Source organism: Zootoca vivipara, chromosome 15 (assembly GCF_965207765.1).
Source record: "Zootoca vivipara chromosome 15, rZooViv2.hap1.1, whole genome shotgun sequence".
NCBI lineage: Eukaryota > Metazoa > Chordata > Lepidosauria > Squamata > Lacertidae > Zootoca > Zootoca vivipara.
Window position 1 is genome coordinate 3004851 of NC_142598.1, and position 27561 is coordinate 3032411.

Genomic DNA, 27561 nt, shown 5'->3' on the forward strand with positions numbered 1-27561 from the left:
TCAGGTGTGACATCTGTATTAGCAACCTTTCTAAGATCCTTCGGACATTCGCATGGGACGTTGTCAAAATTTCACCTCAATTGGTCAAGCGGTTTCGGAGAAAAGTGGAGACCCACCCACATGTCCTTTTTACATTTTTATATACTGTATACAGTATATATAGAATAGAATTATAATCTCCATTGCAGGAAGTCATTTTATCTGCCTACACTTTATACCAACTACAGCAATGTAGTACGCATGCTATGAAGTACATGTGGGAGAGTTTGGGTACTGTCAGTTGGTTCCTATTCTGCTGATGGGATTCAATTGTAATACTGTACCAGCTTTCTTTTTAAGTCCCCTCCCCCTTTTCCTTTCTGCCTTTGTTCTTTTTTAGACCAGGTAGCTGTTTTATAGCAGTATATTATAAAAGAGATAACTTTGTAATGGGTATGTATTATTGTATATCTTTGAGTATCAATAAATTTGCACAAACTCACTCCCCACTTCCAATTTGTGTGCGTGACATCCTCTTCATCCAAGTAGCAGACCACACTCCCCCCCCATTAAATTTAATTATCCCAATCAAGAGATCATACAGTAAGGAAATATATACAGTGAGGGGGGAAAGTATTTGATGGGTATTCTACCATGACAATGACCCAAACACACAGCCAAGGCAACAAAGGAGTGGCTCAAGAAGAAGCACATTAAGGTCCTGGAGTGGCCTAGCCAGTCTCGAGTTTAATCCCATCGAAAATATGTGGAGGGAGCTGAAGGTTCGAGTAGCTACACATAAGCCTCGAAATCTTACTGACTTGAAAAGGATCTGCAAAGAGGAGTGGGATAAAATACTTCCTGAGATGTGTGCACTTGGTGGCCACCTACCAGAAACTTCTGACCTCTGTAATTGCCAACAAGGGTTTTGCCACCAAGTACTAAGTCATATTTTGCAAAGGGATCAAATATTTATTTCACTCATTATAATGCATATCAATCTCTGACTTTTGTCCTCTGAGTTTCTGGGGGTTTTCCCTGTTGTTATTCTGTCTCTCACTGCTACAAGAAACCTACCATTAAAATTATGGACTGGTCATTTCTTCGTCAGAGGGCAAACGGGCAAATTTAGCAGGGGATCAAATACTTTCCCCTCCACTATATAAAAATGCATGTTACCTGACTGGGTGTACTGAAGCACACTGTTGGCACCCCCCCCCCCATGTGTGGTAAAATGTCACTAAGCACCATCTCTCGCTGTACCTCCTGCTTCCATCAACCCAGAAGAAAGAATGCAGCCTGCCCTTTTCCACTGGTTGCTGTTGAAGGCATGTCCATAATATTTTAGTTTTTAACTAGCTCTTTCTGCATATAAGCTCTTGCACAAAACAGCCGTATTAAATATAAGTAAAAAATGCTTTTGTACACACAGGAGTCAGGAAAGGAAAAGCTGAGGAAAGGAAGTATCAGCCTTGCACATAAACAATCCTTGGCTGGTGTGGAGCAGCACACATTTTATTTTTGACTGCTCTTTTGTGCACAAATCTGGAATACTGAAAACACTTTTCTTTCAAAGGTTGGTGGAGTTTGGCTGTAGTGGAAAAGTTAACTGAAAAAAAGGAAACATTTGAGGGGAGTCAACCTGAAAAGTATAAGCTTGAGTCAACAGTGTGATGCAGCAGCAAGACAAACAAATAGCTAGAAGTGACATTAGCTAACTTTCAGCATCAGGGGAAAGTATTTGTTTTCTACCAGACCTTTTGAATGACAGCATTGGCCACAGTAGTAGAGGTGACTGATGGAGGGCAAGTATATGCTGAACTTTATATTATGAACAGCTGTCTTGGGATTGTTCTATTGGTGTGTGTATTTATTTTATTTATTTATTTATTTATATGTATGTATGTCTTGGGATAGATTCATGGCAAATTGGGTAGTGATGAGGAAGCACTACTACGGTGAACCTCTCCATGCTGGAAACCTAACAGAAGTATGATCTGTTGCACACACTACCGTAGGTGTCTCACTCCAAAAGGAAGAATGCTTCTTCTGCACAATAACATTTTTGACTCAGCGTCTCTTCCTCCCTTTTTGTAGAGGATGAAGGGCTGAGACCCACTTGACACAAAGCACAGCAACCAAACCCAGCTTTGCTCTAAGTACCTGGGGGGGGGGGTGTTGGCCAAGCCTCCAAGCTTTTATCTGTTACTTGAACACTATACACCTACTTTCCATTTTTGCCAGAAGGGGGCATCAACCATCTACAGATCTGACCTCTTCACACTGCTTCCTTGTCTTCAAGCTGTGGTCCATTTGCTTTTTGTTTAAATGCACAGAGGCCCAAACAGACCCACCCCACCCTCCCGTGCCTGGCACAATCTGCTTGAAGCACAAAGTACTTTTTGAAAGCTGTGCAAGCAAGCCAGATGGGCTACAGTCTTCATGGCTGAAGTCATGGACACACAGTTTTCCCTGCACAGAGAAAGCCATCTCCACCCAGCCATGATGCCTTCACAATAAGATTCTTGAAAATATCCTGAGTGAGAAAGAAGCACCATAGAAAAAGAAGTTGCATTACTTTGTGGCATGGTAGCAACAAAAGCTTGGATAAATGAATTAAGTTAAGGACAGGGTCTGCCCCAATACGTCTAGCAATGTTTGTCATCCTTTAGATGTCAATTTGGTAAAAAGACAAAAGTGGAAGGAAAGTATTATGCAACTACCAAAACTAGGATGTTATTTACTAAACAGAAAAGTGTACCAAGGATAGCAGAATGGTTAGAGAAGCTGTAAGGATATGTGGATATAGGTAAAAGGTAAAGGTAAAGGACTCCTGGACAGTTAAGTCCAGTCAAAGGTGACTACCGGTATGGGGTTGCAGTGCTCATCTTGCTTTCAGGTTGAGGGAGCTGGCGTTTGTCCAGAGACAGTTTTCCGGGTCATGTGGCCAGCATGACTAAATCACTACTGTTGCACGGAGGACCATGACGAGTGCCAGAGTGCACAGAAACACCGTTTACCTTCCTGCCGCAGGAGTACCTATTTATCTACTTGCACTGGCATGCTTTTGCACTGCTAGGTTGGCAGGAGCTGGGACAGAGCAACGGAAGCTCACCCCATCGCGGGGATTCAAACTGCTGACCTTCCAATCAGCAAGCCCAAGTGGCTCAGTGGTTTATATGTGGATATGAAGATCACTAAGTGGAAGTGGAGTTGGAGTTCAAGACAAACACTGAAAGAGCCACAAAACCCCAACTTAGATTATCCTTTCTTGCTACTGTAAGTAAATGAATGGGAACACTGTTACAGTAGCATTTTCAGTGGTATAGTCTAAAATCAAAGAGTGGTTTTCTAGTAATAATCTTATGTTATTTATCATATTTTATAATATCTATGATTTAATGCTCTGAATTAGTTAAGGGAAAAAGGCTAGGGATGCAGGGAAATCAATTATTTATTTGAGGCAAACAACCAAGGGTTCATTGTGCTCCACAATATAAAGAAAACTGCTTCATATTCATACTGCTGGTCTCAAGATAGTGAGATTAACAGGAGACACTGCTGCACCCATCTCACAGCATGCCTCATGGCTGCATGGGGCTAGTTTTCCTTCTCCCCACAATCCATGCAGTCAGCAAGTAGTCATTAACTATGTGCAAAACCCCATGGGGAGACAGGTAAAGAAGTGATGGGCCTGGGAGAGCACAGCAGGGCAAGGAAATTCGGGGGAAGGGAAGAACCCATCTTTTCACAGCCAGACCCAAAACAGGCAGCCCTGGTCATTAAGGCAGACATCAGTGTCACCAACATTACAGCTCACAAAAAGGCACACTGTTAGAGGCGCTTAGGAAAGGCAAACAGAGAAAAGGTGTGTGTATCTTCACATAAGGCACAAGGGCAGGAAGCAAACACTGGCTGGAAGCCTGCTGCTGGCACAGGGTTCCTCTTGATGGGCTACAGCTTGCAGGTGCCAGGCTTCCCCATGTTATGCAAAATAATAATAATAAAAAATGGAGTTCTGTGACCACAATGGAAGACACTGAATGAATGAGAAGTGCCTGGAAATCATGCACTGGATACTGGCTGTCTTATCTCTGAAAGGAGAATGAGGACAAGGAAGAGAAGAAAGGCAGTTAGAAAGATACATTTAAAAGTACCGCTTGTTTTCCTATAGCTCTCCTGTGCTGGCCCTGGCATAGATTGACTCACATTACAGCTAAGCATTCACACAGCATTTGAACTGTTTAAGGTGCCACCATATTGACCAATATTGCTGACTGGGGTGGGAGGGAGGACACTGAGGCTGGCATAAGGCCACCTAATGGGTTCACAAAGGTGACATTTTGTGCTCCAGGCTTCAATGCCACACTAGCTCTCTATCAAAAGGCTGTGTGGAAGGTGGGGCAGGGGATTGCTATTGGTCCACGGACAACAGAGGCTTGGCTCCCACGTGTGCCATAATTTATTTTATTTTCATTTACTTCATTTATATCCCACCTTTTTCTCTATGGAGCTCCTCATATAATCCCCAAAACAGAGTCTGCTGAGAGGCAGTGACTGGTGGTGAGCTTCATGGACAAGTGGGAATTTGAACCCTGGTCTCTCAGGTCCTAGTCATTCTAACCACATTACCACACTGGCTCTCCTGGTTTATCATCTCCAGAGATAATTGCTTGGATAAGTAAGTGTTATTAAAGCTGAACAAGTACACTGGTTATACATCACTCAAGGCTACACCTTCTCAGGGCTATTACCCTGCCACAGTTCCATGTGAAATTTGAACTGATAAATTTGAAGAAGCTGTGTATCACTCCCAAAGGCAGCCGGGCAGCATTACACCTTAACCAGGTGAATGGCTTCAGGAGCTTTTGCTTCACCTCCCACCCATAGCAGAACTCATTGCTCCAACTGTTCTTACCGCACTACCCTTGGCTGGCCTGAGTGCCCTCCTGCTACTGCCCCGTGGCACCTCAGCCGGGCTCTCCAGGGACTCCAACCTTTGTGTGAGTGCCAGCTTCTGCTGGATGGCCATGCGCAACAGGGAACTCAGTGTCTTCTTCTCATCCTCAGCAGCTGCCAGTTGCCGCTGCATCTCATCTAGCTGACTCACATACTGGTCACACCTGGAGACAGATGGAGGTGGTGAGTTCAAGGCGAGTGTCAAAAAGGATCAATACCACAGAACCCTGGGCAGGCCTTACACCAGCTCTCAGTGCTTTGCATATACTCAGGTATATATACCCATCAAATGCCAGAAAAAGAATGAATATGTCATGTGACAAAGACACATGGGAGCAGGGACAGCAAGGCAGGCTGTAAATGTCACATCCCAACTGCCATAGTGTAACTGCCATTCCAGGCTCAAGTCTCTGTCCAGTTTGTGTAACCTGACAATCAAGAACACCTCTGTGTTTCTATAACCGAGCCTGTGTTTCTGAAACTATATTTTATGAAGAACAATGTTTTAATGAAGTCTTCATTATTTAAATGAAGAACTCTGCTGAATTAATTACATATACTCAGGTTCCCATCAAATGCCAGAAAAAGAATGGAATATCCCACTGGACACTAATCATTGCTTGCCGAAATCTTGGCTCCCTTTAAATTAAGGGTGGTTTCTAGTCCTTATGGTTGTGAAAGTATATTGGAAAAGGCACGAGCAATGCCTGGCAATACTGTATCTCAGAAGCTATAGGAATAGGGCTTCAATAATATGAATAGTTTGGCCAACTGTCAAAACAAGTTATGAGGAATCTAAGAAAAATTCTTTTATGTTGTGCAATATATAGGCTCTACATATTTGGTGTCACAGAATATGACTAACATTGCACAAGTTGGAGTTCTGTTTTACTTCAGCACCCCCTCAAAGAGCATTACCTCACCCCCCGCAGCTTCCTTCTCTTGTGTGACTACTGGGGTCTAAGCAGCTTTCCATGTCTCTCTGTATCGTGTGAAACCAGCTCTGTATCGTGTGAAACCAGCCTTCCTAGACCACAACCAGTCAATATAACAATTACTTGATTCTCCCAATCTACATGGCAAGTCCTCAGTTTCAGCACTCGTGTGAGGATAGTGGCACAATTCCAACATGAAACAGGAGCAGCAGTAGATCAAAGGCTCAATGCCAGCCCAGCCCCACTTCAACCTCTGTCCCTTCTCTACTATAGACACAACTCCCTGGGATGCCCCTGTTCCTAACCTGCTGGCAAACATGGCACGTAGGGAGCAGAAAGTAGCAGCATCCTCCTTCAAGGCTTTCAGCTCATGACGCAGCTTGGCCATGGTCTCCGACACCAGCACCTTCTCGCCTTCAAATTGGCCTTTAAGGTTTGAGAGGGCGGCCTCTGCTGTCTAAAAGGGAAGGTTGCCAAGGGTCAGATGATGCACTAACAAAATGAATTTCAACAGGGTCAAATGTAAGGTTCTACATTTAGGAGGAATAACCAGATGCACAAATAAAAGATGGGCGACACCTGGCTTGCCGGTAGTAGCTGTGAAAAGGATCTAGTGGACTTTGTAGACCACAAGCTGACCCTCAATCAACAGTGTGATTCAGCAGGAAAAAAGCAAATGCTATGCTGCATCAACAGAAGTCTAGTGTCCTGATCAATGGAAGTAATAAAGGTAAAGGGACCCCTGACCATTAGGTCCAGTCACGGACGTCTCTAGGGTTGCAGCGCTCATCTCGCTTTACTGGCCGAGGGAGCCGGCGTACAGCTTCCAGGTCATGTGGCCAGCATGACTAAGCCGTTTCTGGCGAACCAAAGCAGCACACAGAAACGCCGTTTACCTTCCCGCTGGAGCGGTACCTATTTATCTACTTGCCCTTTGACGTGCTTTTGAACTGCTAGGTTGGCAGGAGCAGGGACCGAGCAACGGGAGCTCACCCCGTCACAGGGATTCAAACCGCTGACCTTCTGATCGGCAAGCCGTAGGCTCTGTGGTTTAACCCACAGCGCCACCTGTGTCCCAATGGAAGTAATACTACCACTCTATTCTTTCTTGGTTAGACTACGCCTGGAGTTCCGGGCTTCAAAATTTAAGGAGGATATTGCAAGCTGGAACATATGCAGAGGACGGATGACCCTACAATGACCCTGTGAGGCTGGTGACTGGCCCAAGGTCACCCAGTGAGCTTCATGACTGAGTGGGGATTTGAACCCTGATCTTGTAGGCCAACATCCAACACTCTAACCACTACACCAAACCGGCTTCCTAGTGTACTTCTGCTATGGAGTAGTTTTATATAAGTAGGTAAATAAATAAATAAGGGGTTTAAGGTGCCATTTGATGATTAGCCTAAATATCTGAGTTTCTAACACTGAATGCAAGCCCACAGCACCATTCTCTTGGGATGCAGCCCTTTCTGCCTTCTTTCCCAGGCCTGGAAAGTTGGAGAAAACCTATCAACAGCCTAGGCACAGGGCTCATGCTGCAAACACTGTGAGGAAAGCAGCAGCAGTTGCTAGGAATGCAGGGCTGTGAAGAGAACAGTACTGGTGGGACCAGGGAGGAGGAGCAGAACAAGGACAGGAAGGTAAGAGCGCTCCAGGACTGCAGCCAAAGGAAGTGGGGTGGATAAACCCCTCCCAGACAATTGGAAATTCCATTAACAGGGTTGCTATAAGCCACGCCCCCTCCAAGTGCATTTTCTTGGTTTGCACTGGATGCTGTCAGTCCATCCAGAGCTTAAATATGGCACTGGTATTTGGAAGGCAGGGCCTGCTGTCTGGGTGCCTAGACAAAGTGCCCTGCTCTGCATTTCCCACCATCTAAGGTGCAGCTAGTGGTTACAGGTGTCAAGGTTTTTTTGAGCTGTTGTGCCCAAACTCTAGAACCTAGGAGGCCCACTTAGCCCCATACCCATCAGCTTTCCAAAGGCTAGTGAAAACAACCTGTAGCCTGCCTCCCCTAATCTGCTGCTCTTTGATTGTTATTATTATTTAATTGTTTCTTGGTGGCTTTCCAAAAAAGCAGCTTATGAAACATTGAAACAAATGGTATGCAAGGGCCTGTGTTCTCAGGCCATGCCACATCACATCCAGGTCTATTTATGGGCCAAAATGATGTGGGAGCACTGAATGAGAGGTTGGGAATACAATTCCACTCCAGAGAATCTCAGATTTAGAACACGTTTCTAGCCTTCATTGTTGTAAGCCACCATCAAAATATTTCAGTTGCGGGAGGAGGAAATGCAGCTACTGTAATAACAATCCACAGTTAACCTGACATGATGGAAGGATGGAAGCCTCGAAGAGGCTGAATTAAAGAGAAACACATATGCACTGGAAAATATGTTTTTAAGGAATTGCAGTGATGGAATCCAACAGCTGGGTTGCTCCTAGAATGTTCTCTCTGCAAACTTTTTCTGAGCTAATTTATGCTGCAGCTTGACCCTGATATCAGTAGGAAGGAATGTGAGTTTGGGTAAGGCGAGCGCAGATGGAGGAGACAGGGGAACTGCAATAAATAAACAGGGAAAGAACCCTGATTTGAACATGTGAAAATATTCAAGCTGGAAAACAATGCTGAAATCTGGAAATAAGAACTTACTAAAATACTATACATGCTGTAATCAAATATATACACTAAGTTTATTTTAATCTATTTGGTGTTTGCAGGGTTGTAAAGGGGCATCTGATGGAAAATATAATTGGAATTATGGGGTGATTTCAACTAGAAATTGAGAACTAACAGCAACAGGGACGTTATGGACATATCTTGCAAGAAGAGCGGGAAATCAGTTTTGGAAATTGTATTGAATTAATTCAGTAATGATTTGTAATAATTTGGAAAATCAATAAAAATAATTGGAATAATCCCTTGCCCCTCCCCATGATAGACAGAAGAAACCTGTGTAAAATAAATGTTGTATAATTCTGCATTTTGCAATATCGCAAAATATTCATTTACTTTTAGATACAACAGTCACAGCCTGATCATACCTGTTTTGTGACTTCTTGATGCCTTCAGCTTTGCAGTCAGTGTAAGAAAATTCCCGTAGCTCTCACTGATGAGCCCATTTGGCACCAGTAGCCTAGCAGAACCCCATTCTTCTTCCTCTACCTGCACTGTTTGGCAGGAGAAGCAGCAGCAAGACAAAAAAGGTGCTACCGGCAGTGGGCAACCCCCCAAAAGTGCTCATTGCACTAGCTGAGGGTGCTCCCAGACCTGGCAGCAGGCCCACACCTTTCTAACCCTCCCCATCCTATTCACTCAGGGCTGACTCGCACCACAGCCAGGCTACTCCTGCACCCACCTGCTTGTTGGCCTTGAGTACTGTGCGCAGGGTGGCGATCTGCTCCCGCTTAGTACTCAGCAAGGACTTCAGCTTCAGCACCTCCTCCACCAGCGCCTCCTTGTCACGTTCCAGTTCGGCACTGTGCCCCATCAGGCCCTGCTGATGCACCAGGGAGAGCGCCACCTGCAGGTGCCTTAGTTGTTCTCGCAAGATGGCAGTCAGGTTGGCCACATTGAGGGGCTCCAACCCACAGGGAGAACTGGGGCTGCTGGCTGGGGACTGGTCCCCACTGCTACTTGTCTCCATTTCTGTGAGCAGGGGTTTTCGGGAGGACCGTCTTCTGCACATGCTCCGGGCTCCACGACCTTCCCGGTAATAGTCCAACACAACACGCTGAGGGGTGATGCTGTGGCAGGCACAGACATGATGATACAGAGCGGCCATCTCCTCAGAAAAACCCAGGAGCTCCTCCTGGGCCTGAGCCAGCCGTGACTGACTCTCCCGTGCCATCCTTCGGGCAACCCGCAGCTCCATTTCTAACTGAGCAGCTGCCTCCCTCTCCTGCCGGGCTGCCAGCTGGGCCTTTTCTAACTCTTCATGGCAGCGCTCCTTCTCACAGGGTGATGGGTGGTCCCTGCCACTGCTAGGGCCAGCATCCAGGGTCTGAAACTGCTCCACCTCCTGGTTGTTGCACAGCTGTTGCTGGGCTAGAGCCTCCTGTGTGCTGCTCAGCTGTTTCTTAAGGTCCTGCAGGTCTGAGGCAAGCGAGGCCTTCTCATTTTCTGCCTAATAATGCAAACAGGAAATTAGAAAGGGGGTGGGGAGAGTTTGGTGTTTATGTTTCCCAACACAAGGCATGGAGATAAACTGAGCCATAACCTAAATCCAGATCCAAGGAAGCCAATAGAACTCTAAGTTGTTGGGACATGCTCACGAGCACTTTATGTCAATAACAAGCTATGTATTTTGCCGAGCTACATCCTGGCATGGAAAACAGGAACTAAACTGGGAGGAGCTGGTAAGGACACTCTTAATAGGCAAGTGCTCTGAGTGAGCAAGGACAGCCCTGGTTTTGCAGCCTTACCCCAGAGATTAAGGCTGCTCAGTTCTATTCCGAAACCGTGATCCTTTTGGAGGGATCAATACAGAAGGGACAGGCTTCTCTCTTTATAGAGCTTGCCACTCCCAGGTCTCAAGTTTCCATCTGGGCTTTAAAGAGCCATACCAAAAGAAGCTGAGCTTCAGGGCTTTTGATTCGCAGCCAGGTATTTCCTTTGGCCAAGGGCTGCCAGAATGAGACTAGCCGGAAGTGACCCAGAATCAACTATCATAGCATTCACCTTTAGGAGGCTCTCCAAACTGTGGGTGATCTCTAATACAAGATAAGCTGTTAAAAATAGAAGGAAGATGGAAAAAGAGAGAGCTGCATTCTAGACAAAAAAGTGGACAAATGTCTCCAATACCTTGCAAGGAGCATTCAAACCTCCTTCGCCAAGACAACTGGCTTGGCAGGAGGGAGAGATAATTTGCAGACAAGCACCCTGAAGGGGGTGGGGAAAGTGCAACAGGGTCAGGCCAAGGCATGACACCAGCTGGGCAGGATGTGCAGCTGCTCGGAATAACTTTAGTGGCTTCCTGCCACTCACTCCCAAGCGACCGAGAGGCTTACGGCTCAATCAGAGTGGGGAGACAGACAGACAGAAACAGCAGACTCCATAGACAAGATTATTGCCAGAGTAGACACCCAAAAGCAATGCCTCTGGCATCCGAGCAACTTGCAGACAGAATAGCTCCTTTGAGTTCACTGTGGATCAATACTATCAAGCCATAATTTTGATCTCTAAATCTTTGATTAGAAAATCATTCCAGCCTAGCATTTTCTTAGCTTTTGCCACACCCATGCTCCCCGCCCTTCAGAAAGAGGAAATAGTCCCATTACAATACATTTTAAGCTTTGAAAAACAGGAACCCACTTTTTGACATCACAGCCTTTTTGCTTGTATTGCAATGGTGGCCATTATGTGTGCTGTAATACCTGCATCCTCTGGGCCTGAGGCAAAACTGAATGGCAAGCAGTTCTAGGGGATGCCATCCAATGCTGCACTGGACCACTTCAGGATTACAGATGGAGAAATCAAGGGTCTACAAATCTGGCTGGAGTTGCCCTTGCCAGATAGTCAACACCAAGATATCCCACTCCTGCATCCTCTGTGAATGGGGAGGGAATAATATAATAAATAAAATATATTTTTTATTTTTTCTTAAAGTAAAAATAATACAAATAGAAATGTGCACCCCACCATGAGATTATCATTTATCATAATTATCCAACTTTTCCTAGCTATGATAACTCTTGCCGCTGTCAACAAGTTTGTAGGTTCTTCATAGCTTGTGTACAGGGAGGGAATAATTCTGCAGGGCACGAGAGACCACTCACTCTCCCCAGTTTCTCTGACAATCGTGTGGCTGGATGAAAGTAAGGGATTGTACGTGGCAGCAAATTGTTACTCTTTCCTTCATTAAAGACAAACATGAAGTGAAAATATCTTCCCCTTCCCAAGTTCTTTGCAGGTGCAAGAGGGTTATGGACTGGAGGGGAAGAGGAAGAGAAAAACAAGGGGTCTTGCCTCGCCTCAGCACACTGGGCTTTGCACAGCTAGTGGTGTTTATTCCCCAAGCCCAGCATAAAATGAGAACTGAAGCACATCCCTCCTAACAAGTTCCCCATATGCACCAGAGGACTCTTGTGTGGGAGATCAATGACAACTGCTTATTAGCCAAAGTATGGGATGGACTGTCCAAGGAAGAAGAATTTGGTTTAAATGACACCCTCATGTAAAAAACAAGTCTCTGCACATTCAAACATAAATTACCAGGGGCAAAGGCTAAACTATAATCTTCTTGCCAATACTAGTTTTGTTTTTCTATAATGGAGCATTCAACAATTTGATTCCCTCCCTTGAAGTGTTACACAGTAACTACAGAGACAGGGGCAAGGACTTTTTCAGAAGTTGGATACACAGTACATGACAGTGGACTGAATCTCTAACAGAGCTGCAAACCCCAAGTTAGCCAGCTGGGGTAGGGTAGGGGGTGGGGATAGCCAACCATTCGCATTGGCCTAAAACATAGCACATCTTTCCCCGCTGCACAACAGGAATGCAATTCACATTGTTAGTCATCTCATATCGAAACCAAACCTCTCCCTGATCCACACGGCTCAACCTGCTTACCTGGAGCAACTGTTGCTGCAGTTTGTGAATCTCTGCCAAGTTAAGCTCACTGAAAAGGTCTGCCACAAGACCAGGTGCAGGCCGGATGCTGTGGGGTGTGGAAGCCATGCTCCCAATGTTACTGGCATTGGCAAAGCCACTATCCTGCTCCTCTGCACGGCTGTGGTTAAGCTCTTCCAGGTTGGCTTGCAAGCTGCTTAGGGAGTCATGGCGCCCTCCTGTGCTGATGGCCAGCTCTCGCCGCAATTCCTGCTTCTGCTCACGCTCTGCCTGCAGAGCCTCTAGTGCCTCCTGAAGCTGGTGTTCTGCCAGGTCCCGGAGACGACCCAGCTCCAGTAGCTGAGTCCCAGCAAGCACCAGCTCTTCCTCTCGGCAGCTAAGGGCATGCTTGATGCTCTCAAACTCCACCTGAGGGAGGAAAAAAGGGCACAATACTAGGTGGTTGGCTGCTGCTCATCAGGCCCATTATTTCATCTGAATTACTGACATCCACATCTCTTTCGGTTTCAACATCATGATTGAACATGGCACATGCTTAGACTTTCTTTTTGCACCAACAGATGGAAAACAATCCCCACCATCCTTTAAGATCCACCAGGAAACCCGTCTTCCATGTCCTCTTATGTAAGTGTCCGACAGACATGTGGAATTCTGGACAGGCACCTGCATTGTGGAACTTCCTATCACCACCATTCCAGCCACCAAAACAAGAAAACCTGAGTGAGCTTTTAGTGGCCTATTCATGATGTAGATAAGCTGGACAGGCATTTAAGAGCTATAAAACAATTCTGTTTTATTCATCTTGCACATTATTCTACAACAAGCTCAAAATAATTTTAAAATGCAAATCCTATATCCTAGTAGCAAAGGTGGTGGGCCTGTACTTTTTAGTGAAACAAGGCCATCAGCAAAGTCAATATGTCTGCATAATTGTGGAACTATAAAAATATTAGTTTAACTCGACACAGAAAGAGACATGCAACAGGTATTCGAATCCAGAAATTAGACTATGAGAGCAATTAAACATCAGTAAAAAGCAAGGGGAAAGGAACTTAAGAGATGGAAGGATGGAGAGAACTGGCCTGCTGCAGTCCCCAACTATTAACACCACTGCAGAGGAATCAGTATTGTGGGATGCACACATGAGTATAGCAATTACACACACCCCCTCAGAGCTTTTAAGAGCTCTGATCCCTTTGAAGTTAGGAGCCTTGGAGAAATATGTTCAATCTGATAAAAAATAAGTCCTCCAAACCCAATTACAGTAATTGCACAGATCCCAGGTACAAAGGCTTTCATATATATATGTAGGCATTGCGCACGTGGATGTAATAGCCTTTCTCCGTAACCACTGAAATGTACTGTAACAAATTTGGCCACAACGTTCCATGCCCATCAGTGAGGGATCTGGCACGAATTTTTTCCCAAAAAAGCAAACCTTTCATACCTAAAATAATGATTAAACACAAAAAAAGTGGCGCCCAAATTAGAGGTCACCAGCAGAAGCTCTGAAGACTCCAGCAGCATACAATAGAAAGGCAGATCGCCCACTGCTGCCTGCAAAGCCGCGCCACCAGATGACATCACAAAATTCCACAGAAAACAACTGAAAGCAGGCCTTTTGCAGCAACACCACCCAACATTGCCAGGTGGAGGTAGGGGGCTGCCTGGGGTGGGGGACAGAGATAGGTAATGGGTCAGAACAGGGTGGAGACACAGGGATGAAACCTGCCCTCTCCACAGTATCTCGCCTCGGCTTTGCAGACTAGGCTGAGTGGATTTAGGGGCCTGCTGGGGGGGGGGGGAGAATAGGCCACAGCATAGAATCAACTGAATATGGGCCTTTTACAGGGTCGTGCCTTTGGATAGAATAAATGTTATTTCACATAACACACGTGGGTAGGGGAGTCAGGGTTGGGACAGGGCAAAATTTTACAGAACACGCGCATTGGGGGAATGATTGTGTGCAAAATGAACAGGTCACAGGGATAACCTGGGGGGGTGGACGGAGGAGAGGAGGGAAATCACAGGGGTAAGTCGGGGGTGGGGTGGGGACAGAGTTGGGGGATTCACAGGGATGAGGTGAGGGGAGGAGTGGGGGAATCACAGGGATACGTCATGGATCGTCACAGGGTAGGGGAAGTCACACAAATAACCCAGCTAGTGTGTGTGTGTGTACCGTGTTTCCCCCTTTTTAAGACGGAGTCATAATATAAGCCATGGCAGGATTTTAAAGCCTTTGTAAAATATAAGACATACCCCGAAAATAAGCCATGCCTGCAGGGTCGGCTCCCAGCAGCGCTGGGCATGGGAGAGAGGAGACTGAGCAGCCACTGTGGCATTGCGCTGCCAGAGACTCGCAGCCACTGAGGAGCTTGCGGCGCCGGGGCTTGCAGGCGGCTCTCGCCTTGCCGCCCTTTCTCCTGCTCCCGGGGGAGACGTGGCTTCTATTCCCCATTGCCAAGGAAACAGCCCGGGGGAGAGACGCCAGAGCTGAGGCGCCCCCCGCCCGCGGATCCCACGTGCCGCCGAAAACGGCAATGCTTAGGGCCCCCCACTCCTCGCCCGAAGTGGAGTAAGGCCCCCCGAGCGGTCCAGGGCTTGCTTCCGAATGCGCAGGGACAGGACTGCGCTGTTAAACTCTTTGCAAACTCCTTGCCGGATCGAGGAGCCGGTCTGCAGAGTCAGCGCCCAGCAGCGCGGCGCTGGATTGAGGAGGCGGTGCTTTGTGCGGAGCTGCTGGGCGCCGACCCGGCAGGCCGCTTCCTCGATCCGGCGGCCTCCCGGGTGGGCGCCCAGCAGCGCCGCGCGGAGCACCGGATCGAGGAAGCGGCCTGCCGGGTCGGCGCCCAGCAGCTCCGCACGAAGCACCGCCTCCTCAATCCAGCGCCGCGCTGCTGGGCGCTGACTCTACAGACCGGCGGTGCTCCGCGCGGCGCTGCTGGGCGCCAACCCGGGAGGCCGCCAGATCGAGGAAGCGGCCTGCCGGGTCGGCGCCCAGCAGCTCCGCACGAAGCACCGCCTCCTCAATCCAGCGCCGCGCTGCTGGGCGCTGACTCTGCAGACCGGCTCCTCGATCCGGCACTCTGCAGGACAGCTTTCTTTTGGGCAAGGAGTTTGCAAAGAGTTTAACAGCGCAGTCCTGTCCCTGCGCATTCGGAAGCAAGCCCTGGACCGCTCGGGGGGCCTTACTCCACTTCGGGCGAGGAGTGGGGGGCCCTAAGCATTGCCGTTTTCGGCGGCACGTGGGATCCGCGGGCGGGGGGCGCCTCAGCTCTGGCGTCTCTCCCCCGGGCTGTTTCCTTGGCAATGGGGAATAGAAGCCACGTCTCCCCCGGGAGCAGGAGAAAGGGCGGAAAGGCGAGAGCCGCCCGCAAGCCCCGGCGCCGCAAGCTCCTCAGTGGCTGCGAGTCTCTGGCAGCGCGATGCCGCAGTGGCTGCTCAGTCTCCTGCTCTCTCCAGTGTCCAGCACCGGCGCAGCTGGGCACCGACCCTGCAGGCTGCCTCCGGAACCCAGCAGCAGCAACGCTGGCTGCCGTAATTACAGTTAAAAAAAAATTAAAAAGACACCCCCCCGAAAATAAGCCATAGGCTTATTTTCTTGGGTAAAATAAATATAAGACGGTGTCTTAAAATGTGGGAAACACGGTATATATATATAAAGGAAACTGGCCATGTCCGTTAGTATCCATGTTTCACCAAAACCGCTTGACTGATTGCGTTCAAATTTTGACACAATGTTGCATGCAAATGTGAGACCAAACCCGTACCATTTTAAAACACAGATGACACACCTGTGCCAGGTAAAAACCCCAAAACCCCATGTTCCAGAACTCACAAATCAGACGAAAGTGCACGCTGGGAAAAGAACCAGGGTGCAAACCAGCACCGTCTAGCGCCGTCTACACTGGTACTTCACCTATAAAACCTTCCCTCTCAACAGCACCTCGGCTCCAGTTTCCATACTAGGCTGAATGGAGGTACTGAGTCGCCTGGATGGGGGTTGGGGGGAGGAGGTGATGGGATAGGTCAGGACACGGTGGGACCAGTCACAGGGATGAGCCGGGGGGGTGGAGGGAGGAGGGGTCATGATACGTCATGGGTCGGGACAGGGTGGGGGGAAATCACACGGATGAGCCACAACAACGCGTGGCAGGGCCAGCTTTTGTGTGTGTGTGTGTGTGTGTGTGTGTGTGTGTGTGTGTGTGTGTGTATAAATAAATTCAATTTGTATACTGCCCTTCATATGAAGATAACAAGGGGATCACAATATAAAAATAAAAAATGAGAACACAAATATAAATCCAACAAATATTAATAGCACCTTAATATCGGAGCCTTCCAAGAGGCACCCCCTGCCACGCCTAAACTATTGAAGGTTCTTAAGGGTCATTCCATATCAAGTGATCCAATGTACACTTGTTGAATGATCAAAACTGAGTTTAAGTTTTGATCATTCAACAAGTGTACAAAATATTGAGAAAACTGGATGACATGAGGTAAAAAAATTGGATCACTTGATATGGAATGACCCTTAACTCAGTTGGTTAGAGCATAATGCTGATAATGCCAAGGCTGCAGGCTGAATCCCTGTAAGGGACAGCTGCATATTCTTGCATTGCCGGGGATTGGACTAGATGATCCTCAGGGTTCCTTCAAACTCTATGACTCTATAAAAGGCTTGCTTCGTGTTCCTAATAGTGGTACCTCGGAAATCAAATGGAATCTGTTCTGGAAGTCCGTTCAACTTCCAAAACGTTCAAAAACCAAGGGGCAGGAAGGTCCTGCAGCCAATCAGAAGTCGCGGAAATTGTGTTGGACGTTCAGGTTGCAAAAAGGAACACTCACTTCTGGGTTTGCTGCGTCCAGGAGCCAAAATGTTCGATTTGCAAGGCGTTCAGGATTCAATGTATGACTGTACTACTGTCTTTCTAGCAGGAGGCAAATACTTTCTTTTTTAAATTCTCCAAGACAATTTAAAGGTTTTAAGACTTTAAATGGCTAACACTTTAAAACAGGGCTAGATTCTACTAATAAGCTGCGCTAGCAGGAGCTGGCACAAGTCCTGGTAGCACAATGTGGCTTACCCGCCTCCTCTTGCACCCCCATATCAGCTTGGGAGGGTCAGGAGAACCTTCAGAACAGTGCAAATGGGGAAGAGGAGAGGAGAATTCTATCCGGCAAGCATAATGCTTGCACTGGCAGAATGTTCATATTAGTATGACATTGAATTTCACCCTTAACGTTTTGAACTACAGCTTTAAATATTTTTAGATTGTTTATGATAGTTGGTTGCATGTTTTAAGTCCTTTAAGATTCAAGCCAGCCAAGGTCCATTGGGACATGGTTGTAGGTGAAAGCAAACATACATTTGCAAAATTCAAGCAGGTGTACACAACTGAAGCAGTATTCCTATAAAGCAGATACTATACAATGACATGGTTGACATCTGGTCCACACCATTGTATGAAAGGCACACATTCAAGTGGTCAGTGCCAGGCCCACTGTGGTACGTGGAAGATACCAATACCTGACTGCTCTTGAGCACGGAGACCTGCTTCTGCAGGGAGATGTTCTCCTCTTCAAGCTCAGCACAGTCCTGCAACTGACGCAGCTCCCGCGTCTTGACCTGTTTCATCTCCTCACATAGCCTGGCCTTCTCGGATTCTAGGATTTGACGTTCCTGGGAAGAGGGGGAAATAGGAACCAAGTCAGACATGCCACAAACCACTCATCATATGGTATTACATCAAGGTAGGATTGGGTAATGAAGAACTTGATATAGGATATGTTCATCCTAGCAACTTCCTAGCAACTTCATCCTACCCACAAACACTTTTTAAAGCTTTCTTGTTCCATGTTAATTCATGGAGGCTCCTCATTAAGCTTTTAAACCCTGCTTTTCTGCGGGGTCAAAGCTGCAAGGGAACCTCCACCAGAAGAAAGTACGGTACTTCTTCATGCAGCTCATGCAACTTGCTCCCAAAGGAGTCAGTGAGGACCAGCAACTTGGATGGCTTTAAAAGAGGACTGGACAAATAAGGCTACTAGCCATGATGGTGGCACTCTGCCTCCATAGTTCGGAGACAGCTTTGCTTCTGAACACCAGTTGCTAGAAACCAAAGGAGGGGAGGGTGCTCTTGTGCTTGAGTCCTGTTTGAGGGTTGCCCACAGTCATCAAGTTAGCCACTGTGAGGACAGGAAGTTGGTCTAGATGGCCTACTCCAGCAGGATTCTTCTTACATTCTTGAGCACAGAGATCCCACCCAACCCCCATTTCAAAGCTTTGTCCTCCAACCTGGAGGATATCCAGCATGGCAACGGGAGGCAGAGCTAGCATGACTGTCCCTGTGGTCCCCTCAATGTTTTTAACATGGCCCAATAATGCTTGAGGACTTGATTATTAAATCAAAGTGAGGCAGAAGTGCCCACATTGTTTCACACTTAAAAGTATATCTACCACTTACATCAAGCTGCAAGTACAAGCTGCTATTGGTGGTCAACCACAGCAGAACATTTTTCATGGCATGACGGTGAATTTCACCCACAGAGTACACTGTAGAAATAACAAAATGCAGGGAGCAACGTCTCACATTCTCATGCGCTCTACCTGGGGCTACTTTTGAAGGTGACCTGGAAACTGCAATTAATCCAAAATGCAGCAGATAGACTGGTGACTGGGAGTGGCCACCGGGACCACATAACATTGGCTCCCAGTACGTTTCCGAGCACAATTCAAAGTGTTAGTGTTGACCTTTAAAGCCCTAAACGGCCTCGGTCCAGTATACCTGAAGGAGCGTCTCCACCCTCATCATTCAGCCCAGACACTGAGAGCCAGCGCTGAGGGCCTTCTGGAGGTTCCCTCATTGTGAGAAGTGAGGTTACAGGGAACCAGACAGAGGGCCTTCTTGGGAGTGGCACCCACCCTGTGGAACGCCCTTCCAACAGATGTCAAGGAAATAAGCAGCTATCCTATTTTTAAAAGACATCTGAAGGCAGCCCTGTTTAGGGAAGTTTTAAATATTTAATGCTGTATTGTTTTAATATTCGATTGGAAGTCGCCCAGAGTGGCTGGGGAGGCTCAGCCAGATGGGCGGGGTACAAATAAAAATTATTATTATTATTATTATTATTATTATTATTATTATTATTATTATTATTATTGACATCTTAATACTCCAGGAACAAATCACTACCACTTTTCCCATTTCACAGCTAACCAATTTTGCATTCTGGTTTGTAGGACCATTGTGTTACGCCCCCCCCCACCTTTTTTGCTACTCTGTTTTTCTATGTTATACGCTACAACAGAGGCCAACACATTTTGGTTGGCTGGCTACAAGGCTAAATTCTATGGTTGCCAAGACCATGGTCCTCTCAATAGCAAAAGGGCAAAACCTTATTCCTGATTTTGCACTGTGTGAGCACTTGGAGCAGCTCAGATACATAGCACAACTGTGGAAATGATCCCCCAAGTTACCTCCCAACTCAAAGTCTCAGGGAATTGCCACACTATCATTCTGAGGTATTAGACACACCTTCCAAACTGCAAAATCAAACAACCACTGCAGCCCTCCCCTGAAACTTGGGAGATGGAAGTAGAACATGCTTGAGGTACTTCAAAAACCTTGGAAGCAATGAGACACAGACAAGCCCCAGACCTCCTCCCATTATGAGGGTTATCATAGTTGAGTTGTGAGAAGACCTCCAAAGTGGCGGTAAATAGGGATTTTTTAAATCACACAATTAGAAGACCACTATACAAAGTTTGGAAAAATTATAGGTGGTTATTAGAACCAAAAATACCCTGGTGGGTTTCACCTTCTGAAGTATTAGGAGTAAAGAAATTAAATATGGGGAAGAATCGGCTAACATATCAGCAAATAATAAAAGATCAGGGTGGGGTAAAATTAAAATCATATGAGGAGATAAAAGAGCATTGCAGCAGTTGGTTACAATACTACCAAATAGCAAATTTGTTTAAGGAAGATAAAAAAAGGCTTTGAACAAGGAATCTCCAAGTTGCAAAGCAAACTGTTACAACCAAATAAAAAAATAATATCAAGAATGTATAAATTATTACTTGAGGGAGAGCTGAAGGATGAGGTTATAAAGAAAACAACAATAAAGTGGTCACAAAATTTGGGCAGGACAATTTATTTAGAAAGATGGGAAAAATTATGGAGTCAAGTTATAAATTTTACAGCATGTTATGAAATAAGAGAAAATATCATTAAGATGGTTTACCGATGGTATCTTACACCAGTGAAGTTGGCAAAGATCCATAAAAAAATATTCAAATTTGTGCTGGAGATGCAAAGCGGAGGTGAGTACATTGTATCATATGTGGTGGGGGTGCAAAGTAATTAAACAATTTTGGATTAGAATTCATGAAGAATTGAAAAAAAATTAAAAGAACAATTCACAAAAAAACCAGAATATATTTCTTTATGGAACAGCAGCAGCACGGATACTGGTAGCAAGGAATTGGAAAACAGGAATAATGCCAGAATTATCGGACTGGAGATCTAAGATTTGTGAGTTTATGGCAATGGCAAAATTTACAACAATAATTGGGGGGGGGGAGGCTCTATTCAAAGAGTGAAGAAAGAATGGGAAAGCGTAGAAGTGTATATGGAAAAATATGGAAAGGAAAATTAACTAATCACAAATATAAATAATTATTACTCGCAAGGATAAAAGGTAACATCATAAAGGATAATAATATTAAATATAAAATGGATAATGCAACAGAAAAAGTCAATCTAAAATTAAATGAGATCACACATGGGTGAGGGAAGCAGGGAGAGAGGGAGGGGTAATGAGGGGAGGGAGGTAATGATTGGAGGGGGGAATGTTTATGTTGCTGTATCTTGCTTGATTTTTCTTGTTTATTGGAATATTCTGTAATATTATTAAAATTGTAATAAACATGAAAAAGTAAAAAAACCACCATTCCTTTATCAATTTAGCAACTAACCTAATACACTTTAGAAAATACCTATGTACAGACTTGTGTGCTAGAGTCCTGAACTACAACCCATATGGACCACCCCCACCCCAGTTTCTTAACTTGATCGCATTACCTTCCTCAAGTCCCGCAGAGCCACACCAATACGCTCATTTTCTACCCCATTGTTGTCCAGCTGGGATCTCAGGTGCTTTACATTGTTCTGAAGCTCCTCAATGGTCTGAGTCAGACAGGCTTCTTTGGAAGCAGTTTCTCTGAGCAGACATTCTTCTCGGCTCTCGCCGTCAGCTGCTGCCCGTTTGTGACTGCTGTGGGACTCTGCCAAAGCCTAGGCAAGATAGGAGGAGGCAGGAGATTATGGTTAAGGGCACACTGTCCAAGCTGGGCACATGCTAAGGGCATCCTTGCCCAAGGCAGAACAGGGGAAACTTTCTCTCACCTCCTTCATGTGGACCAGCTCCATGCGCAGCACCTCCAACTGGCCTTCCAGCTCACCACAGCGCTGCTTGAGCTCGCCATTTTCCTCCAGGACAGCCAGCCCATATTGTGCAGCCTGGACTTTTTCTCGGGTTGCCTCCTGCAGCTCAGCCACCAGTCGCTCCACCTCTGCTTGAAGCTTTTCTGGATCTTGGGCCATGGAGGCTGCTGGCATGCTGCCCCTACCCAATGACAGATAAATATTTGCTAGGAGGCAGGAAAGCATAGGTGGAAGCACAGAAGATAAAACTATCAGGCTTCTCTATCCAATAGACAGAGCTGCCAGTCAATCTCCTTTTAAATCCCATTATGGAGATCCCCTGCACACCCAGATTTCATTTCCCCTGCTCATTCAAACCTCAAATATGCCACCCGTGCTCCAGTCCAACTAAAATCTGGGGTGTTCTTAGGCCACCACTCAGCACGGATGAGTAACATCTCCAGGCAAGTCTAATCTATTGATCAATTTGACCTATACTATAGAAAGAGACATATAGGTATATTTTACTCATTTTTATTTAACAATATATACCACTTGGTTGCAGTAAAACCTCTAAAACAGTTATAGGTAATTAACTGAATAGACATGTATGTGGTAAGGCAACTGCACAAGTAAGGTTTAATTTGTGGCTTCATACAGTAACATTGACAAGTCTGCCTTGACCTAACCCCCACCATAGACAAAACAGGCCAAAGATGGCTCATAAGTTCATTAGCTAGGAGTTAACCAGGAGCTTCAGAAAACACATACAGCAAATAAACAAAGTACTAGCCGCCACCAATCTGATTACTGCACCCCAACACATTTTGAACTTTTATGGAGCTAATGATTCAAAGCCAGGCAAAGAGTTATTGTTCTGGGAGACATCTGAGAAAGAGAATAGTTTAGATGTTAGCCTCAGACACCAAGGCATAAAATATTTACTGGGAGTTTTAATCCACTATCTCAGCATGCAGGCACAACTACGTACTTAAAAATCAATTAACATGTATGATTCATCATGCAACAGTCACAGCTAGACCATTACTGTGCCAAACATTGGTGCCTATTTGGTCAGAAACATCACAGTCCTCAGCCCAGCAATTGCATCCCACCCTTTCTTTCTCCAAGGACTTCAGCATGGCATAATCAATGACCAAGAGGGAATCAGATGAAAAGATAATAGTACCACTGGGAGAGGCAAATTCAATCTGCCCTCAAATTACTTGTAATGAGAGCTCCCCTGCTCACAATATATGTGGCTGAATATATATGTATTGCATTGCTTCTAGAGGAGACCTTGGCTTTGATAGACCCTCTGGATGCGTGGAACTCAAAAGAGCGTCCAGTGAAAACACCTCCATTCAAAACCTTGCCTATGGAACATGCTCCTTGAAGCACACTAAGAGAGGCTGCTACTGACAGACTGTACTGACTACAACATGACACATGGAAGGAGTTGCTTTTTAGGGATATAGGGGACAACATTTTATAATTTAGATAGAACTAGCATCTTCCCTATGAGAAGAACGGACTTATAGGAAAAGACCAAGGGATGTCTGGGAACCGGGGAGATGCCTTTCAGAAACTCAGAAGCCCAGAGTGAAGGCAACTGTCATTATTTACACAGAACCCAGTACCGCCTCTGTGCGTGGAAGTATCATTTAGGAATACAGTACAAGTGGAACTCGGAAAATTAGAATATCGTTGAAAAGTGAATTATTTCAGTAATGCAACTTACTATTTTTTATTTTTATTTTAGTTTTTACAAATGCTTTCTTTTGGAAATTCCACAGTAATAAAACAAATAGTTACAATAATACAAAAATAAGCATCACCATTACATTTCATTAGCTACATTCCATTTATAACTGACCCGCCTAATGAGAAATAATTACAATTACCACAAATAAAGGCTTGACATATCTTGCTTTGCATGTCATGCATCTATCTCATATATTGGTTTCTCCTTTTAAGTTGCATTACTGAAATGCACTTTCCCACGATATTCTAATTTTCCGAGTTTCACCTGTATGCAAGCTTCCGTAAGGAATATGGAAAATATAAGCATTTTTTGGTGGTGATAGTGGTGGGGATACAGAGAAAGCATGCAGGCATGTTTAGGAAGGTCAGGAGTGAGGTTTGCTTTCCTTGTAATAGGAAGGGGGCAAACTTAGCAGCAGAACAAAGCTTTTCACACTGGCTAACCACTATAACTGCAAGCTTATCTAAAAAATAACAAGCAGTAATCACTGTCTAATGCAGGCATCCCCAAACTTCGGCCCTCCAGATGTTTTAGACTACAATTCCCATCTTCCCCGACCACTGGTCCTGTTAGCTAGGGATCATGGGAGTTGTAGGCCAAAACATCTGGAGGGCCGCAGTTTGGGGGTGCCTGGTCTAATGGGTTGAGTATCAGACTAGAGTTCATGTCACTGTTCACAACAGCTATAACTTGTTTTTTGTTATTAGTTAATTATCTGCTGTTCACCAAGTGTTAATGATTTGACAATTACCACAAATTATGCAGTAATGTTTACATTTAGGGAAATTGCAGGGATCAGCACACTCAGCTTGCAACAGATGAGCCTCAACTCAGGAAAATTCATTCAGGATCAATGTATCTTCTACTACCAGGCATTTGGAAAAATAAATGGAAAAATAAATGTTTTTTGATTGGCCAGACATCCAAAACCAAGCTACCGTATGTGCTGACCTGAAAGATATGTGCCTTGATTTCTAATGCTCCCCATTACAAAATTTAACAAAATGTTGTCATCCACTCCTTAACATTAACAAGCATTTTAAAGGATGTAACAAAAACAACTCTATCAAATGGTCCACCACAGACTTGTAAGTAGTTACTTGCCTAGAAAGTAAATAATGTTATTTGCATCAGTCTATCTTGAGACAATGGAGTGCGCCTCTGCCTTCCCTAACACCCCAGAAAATAGATGTTACTAGCTGGAGAAGTACTGGATAGCAAAGGTGGAGAAGGGTGTCGGTCTTCCCTTCACAACCCAGAACACCTTATTTGCACCCGTCTAGCTCAAGGAGTACCCATGGAACCAAATACTATACTGTAGTTTGCAATGACAGGAAATAAAGCAGACAGGAATAGAAATGCAAGGTTGTCCAGAGAAGACTGCAAAAGAGAAAGATGTGAGACTGCCACTTTGTTTTCTGAAGCAAGTTGTATCTTCTCCAGATCATTTTGCTAAGAAAAGAAAGTGCCTTATGGCACCTTAAGGCTAGTAAGATTACCACAGTTCCTACGGTGGGTACTAGAGGAAAGGAGGATATAGCTTAAAAAGCTAGAACTAAACTCTGCTTTCACAACAGTCTTCAGACAGGCTTGAGAGACTTCTTCTTTGATGACACATAAGCTGATCAACCACCACTTGACTTCCCTCCAGTCCACACCAATGCAATGCGAGTTACAGACTACAGCGCTACCTTTATGAGTATGTCAAAGACTGAGTGCAGGGCAATGTTAGTACTGTAATAAGTGCAGAAGCCTACTTACCGCCAAGGTGAAATGGATTTGTCAGGGCTGTACCAATTTAAGACCACAGGCGAGGGCTCACAAGAGAATGGACTGTATGAAAGAGCACTACGTCACACAAGCCGTCACCTGGAGGTTCAGTTGGTATAGCCCTGAGGCAAACTGGCTATAATATCCTGTCTTGGAGAAACAACACATGTGCACCTACCATCCTTGCACTCCAGAAGAATGACCACCTCCTGCCATTAATCCCATTTTACCCATGAACACATGCTAGGGCAGTAGCCAAAGTAACTAATCCAGATTAAGCAGTCTAGGAATGTTTAACTTGACTTCACATCTTCATAGAGCAGAAGATTGTTGCTTCACATTCTGTATTAAGTAATGGAAAACAGCACCCACCTTTAGCTGTGCTCCCAGCCACAGAATAAAATCGGATCCTGTACTCCAGCCACAAAACCCCACACTTTCTCCCCCACCCGGTGCTTTGTGTGACACCTTGCCCGTTTCCGAGATCTCGAAACTTCACTGTTCTGCGACATTTTGGTTGGTCCCAATAAAAAGTACTGCCCTGCTGTGGATTTTTGAAGGGCTTACTTCCCCCCTCCCGTCTTCTAAATAACCACTTATTTCGCTTTTTCACGCATCTCAAAAGACGGTGGGAAACTCCACCCTACTGCGTGACTGGCAACAAGTCAGAAGAGTGCCGAGAAAGCTGCTTTGCAAGCTCAAGAAGGAAAAAATTGTTGGCCTCTCTCTGCGCGAATCCGTTTTGAGAATGCCGCTTCCCCTCCCCCCCAAAAAAACCCCGAACTCCCAACACACCCACCCCAGCGTTATAACGCCCTTGGGTTTCAGAGGCGCTAATGAAAAGGCACTCGGCTGTCACTTTCGGATTTGAACGCGGGTTGACGCGAAAGGACGCCACTCCCGCGGGGCAGAGGCCGAGCTTGACGCGCTCAGACCCGCAAGCGCTTCCCCCTCAGAGGAAGGAGCGCAAACTCACCTGCGCCCTCACCTCGCAGGGAAGGGGCGTGGCCTCCGCCTCAGCGTCCTCCAATAGCAGAGCGGCAGCGCGGTTGGGCGCGAAGATAACTCATCCGGTACCCGGCAGAGGCCGAAGTTTGGGATTTCCGGGATTTCAGGCGGGGGGGCGGGACGCTTCCCTCTTCTCCACATACGGCGTTCCCAGGTGCCGCTCCGCGCGGCCGGCGTCAAGCAGTGACACTCCGGGGGCCAGCCGCACCAGGCGGCGCCGCCGCCATCAACAGACTATTCATCCTCCTCCCTCTCCTCCCCCTTATAAGCCCCACCCCTCCCCCCTCAAACGTTTGAAATTCCTCGCGCGCCATTATGTCTGACAGAGAACGTTGATTGGTCTCTCCGGGCAACCGACTAGGCGCGCCGTAGTTCTAATTGGCCGCTTCTTTCACAGAGCGCTCTTCCTCTGAAATGACAGGCTGAGCAGCAGGCGGGGTAGGAGTGGGCTGTGCTTTGCTCTCGGCTTCTCAAAACTGCTCCCCTCTTCTGTTTGGCTAGATCCTCCGGGAGCCACGCCCCATATTCTATTACCAGGTCCCGCCTTCTGCCCAACGGAAGCCTTTTGCCCCGCCCCTCTTTTGGCGGCCAACGCTCTTTCCTGGTCCCCTCGTGCTTTCCCCATTATAACGGTCAACGACAGAGGGCCCCACGCTGATTGACGTGTGTAGGCCAATGAGAATGCAACTTCGGCAGATTTAATTTGTAGGAACCTTCCTAAAACTCCCGCCCTCCGAAATCTGCGTGAAGTTTGCATGATAGAGTACTTACAGGTATTGCTTTCTCTCCTCAGAGGAAGAAAGAGCCCCATTAAAGTGCCTTCAAAGGGAACGTGGATGGGCGACAAGGGGTCATTTTTTCCAAGGGGGCCAAGCGCTCTCTGAAAAAATGTATTATAATAATAATAATAATAGCAATAAAGGAGAAGCAGACAAACAAAAAGATAGGCATGGTGTCTGTCTGCTCCTTGGTATTTATTATTATTATTAAATATTTATTTGTACTCCACCTTTCTCTCTCACAAGGTTTCAAGGTGGCTTACAGACAAAATATACACCCCAAAAGACAGACTTCTGAAGGGGAAGAGGGAGTGATTTTAAAGAAACCCAATACCAGTGAGGATGATTAATAAGAACA

The 27561-nt window shown here is 46.0% G+C and overlaps 1 protein-coding gene across 4 annotated transcripts; it reads right to left on the reverse strand.

The window, feature by feature from the left end:
* Positions 1-3415: 3415 nt before the first annotated feature.
* Positions 3416-26919, reverse strand: LOC118097921 (protein bicaudal D homolog 2). 4 transcript variants are annotated; one of them, XM_035141236.3, is made up of 9 exons: positions 26405-26919; positions 21864-22083; positions 21540-21752; positions 17984-18136; positions 12454-12861; positions 9239-10006; positions 6179-6330; positions 4898-5102; positions 3416-4073 (listed from the first exon to the last, which is right to left on the reverse strand). In XM_035141236.3, exons 1-9 carry the CDS (start codon positions 26563-26565, stop codon positions 4068-4070), a joined length of 2286 nt encoding a protein of 761 aa, XP_034997127.3. In that variant the 5' UTR covers positions 26566-26919; the 3' UTR covers positions 3416-4067. The 4 variants fall into 4 exon arrangements, with proteins under 4 accessions (XP_034997127.3, XP_060125053.2, XP_034997130.3 ...); XM_060269070.2 differs by having other exon boundaries at positions 26393-26919; XM_035141239.3 differs by lacking the exon at positions 26405-26919 and adding an exon at positions 25789-26370.
* Between the last annotated feature and the right edge of the window lie 642 nt (positions 26920-27561).

What these genes read in the sequence shown, in the direction of transcription:
- LOC118097921 (XM_035141236.3), bottom strand. Translation starts at nt 26,565, where the DNA reads ATGTGGAGAAGAGGGAAGCGTCCCGCCCCCCCGCCTGAAATCCCGGAA. An exon ending in CCGTGCTCAAGAGCAGTCAG is followed by an intron (nt 12,862 to 17,983) that starts GTATTGGTATCT and finishes TTCCTCCCTCAG; the next exon opens with GTGGAGTTTGAGAGCATCAA. An exon ending in TGCAGCAACAGTTGCTCCAG is followed by an intron (nt 10,007 to 12,453) that starts GTAAGCAGGTTG and finishes TTGCATTATTAG; the next exon opens with GCAGAAAATGAGAAGGCCTC.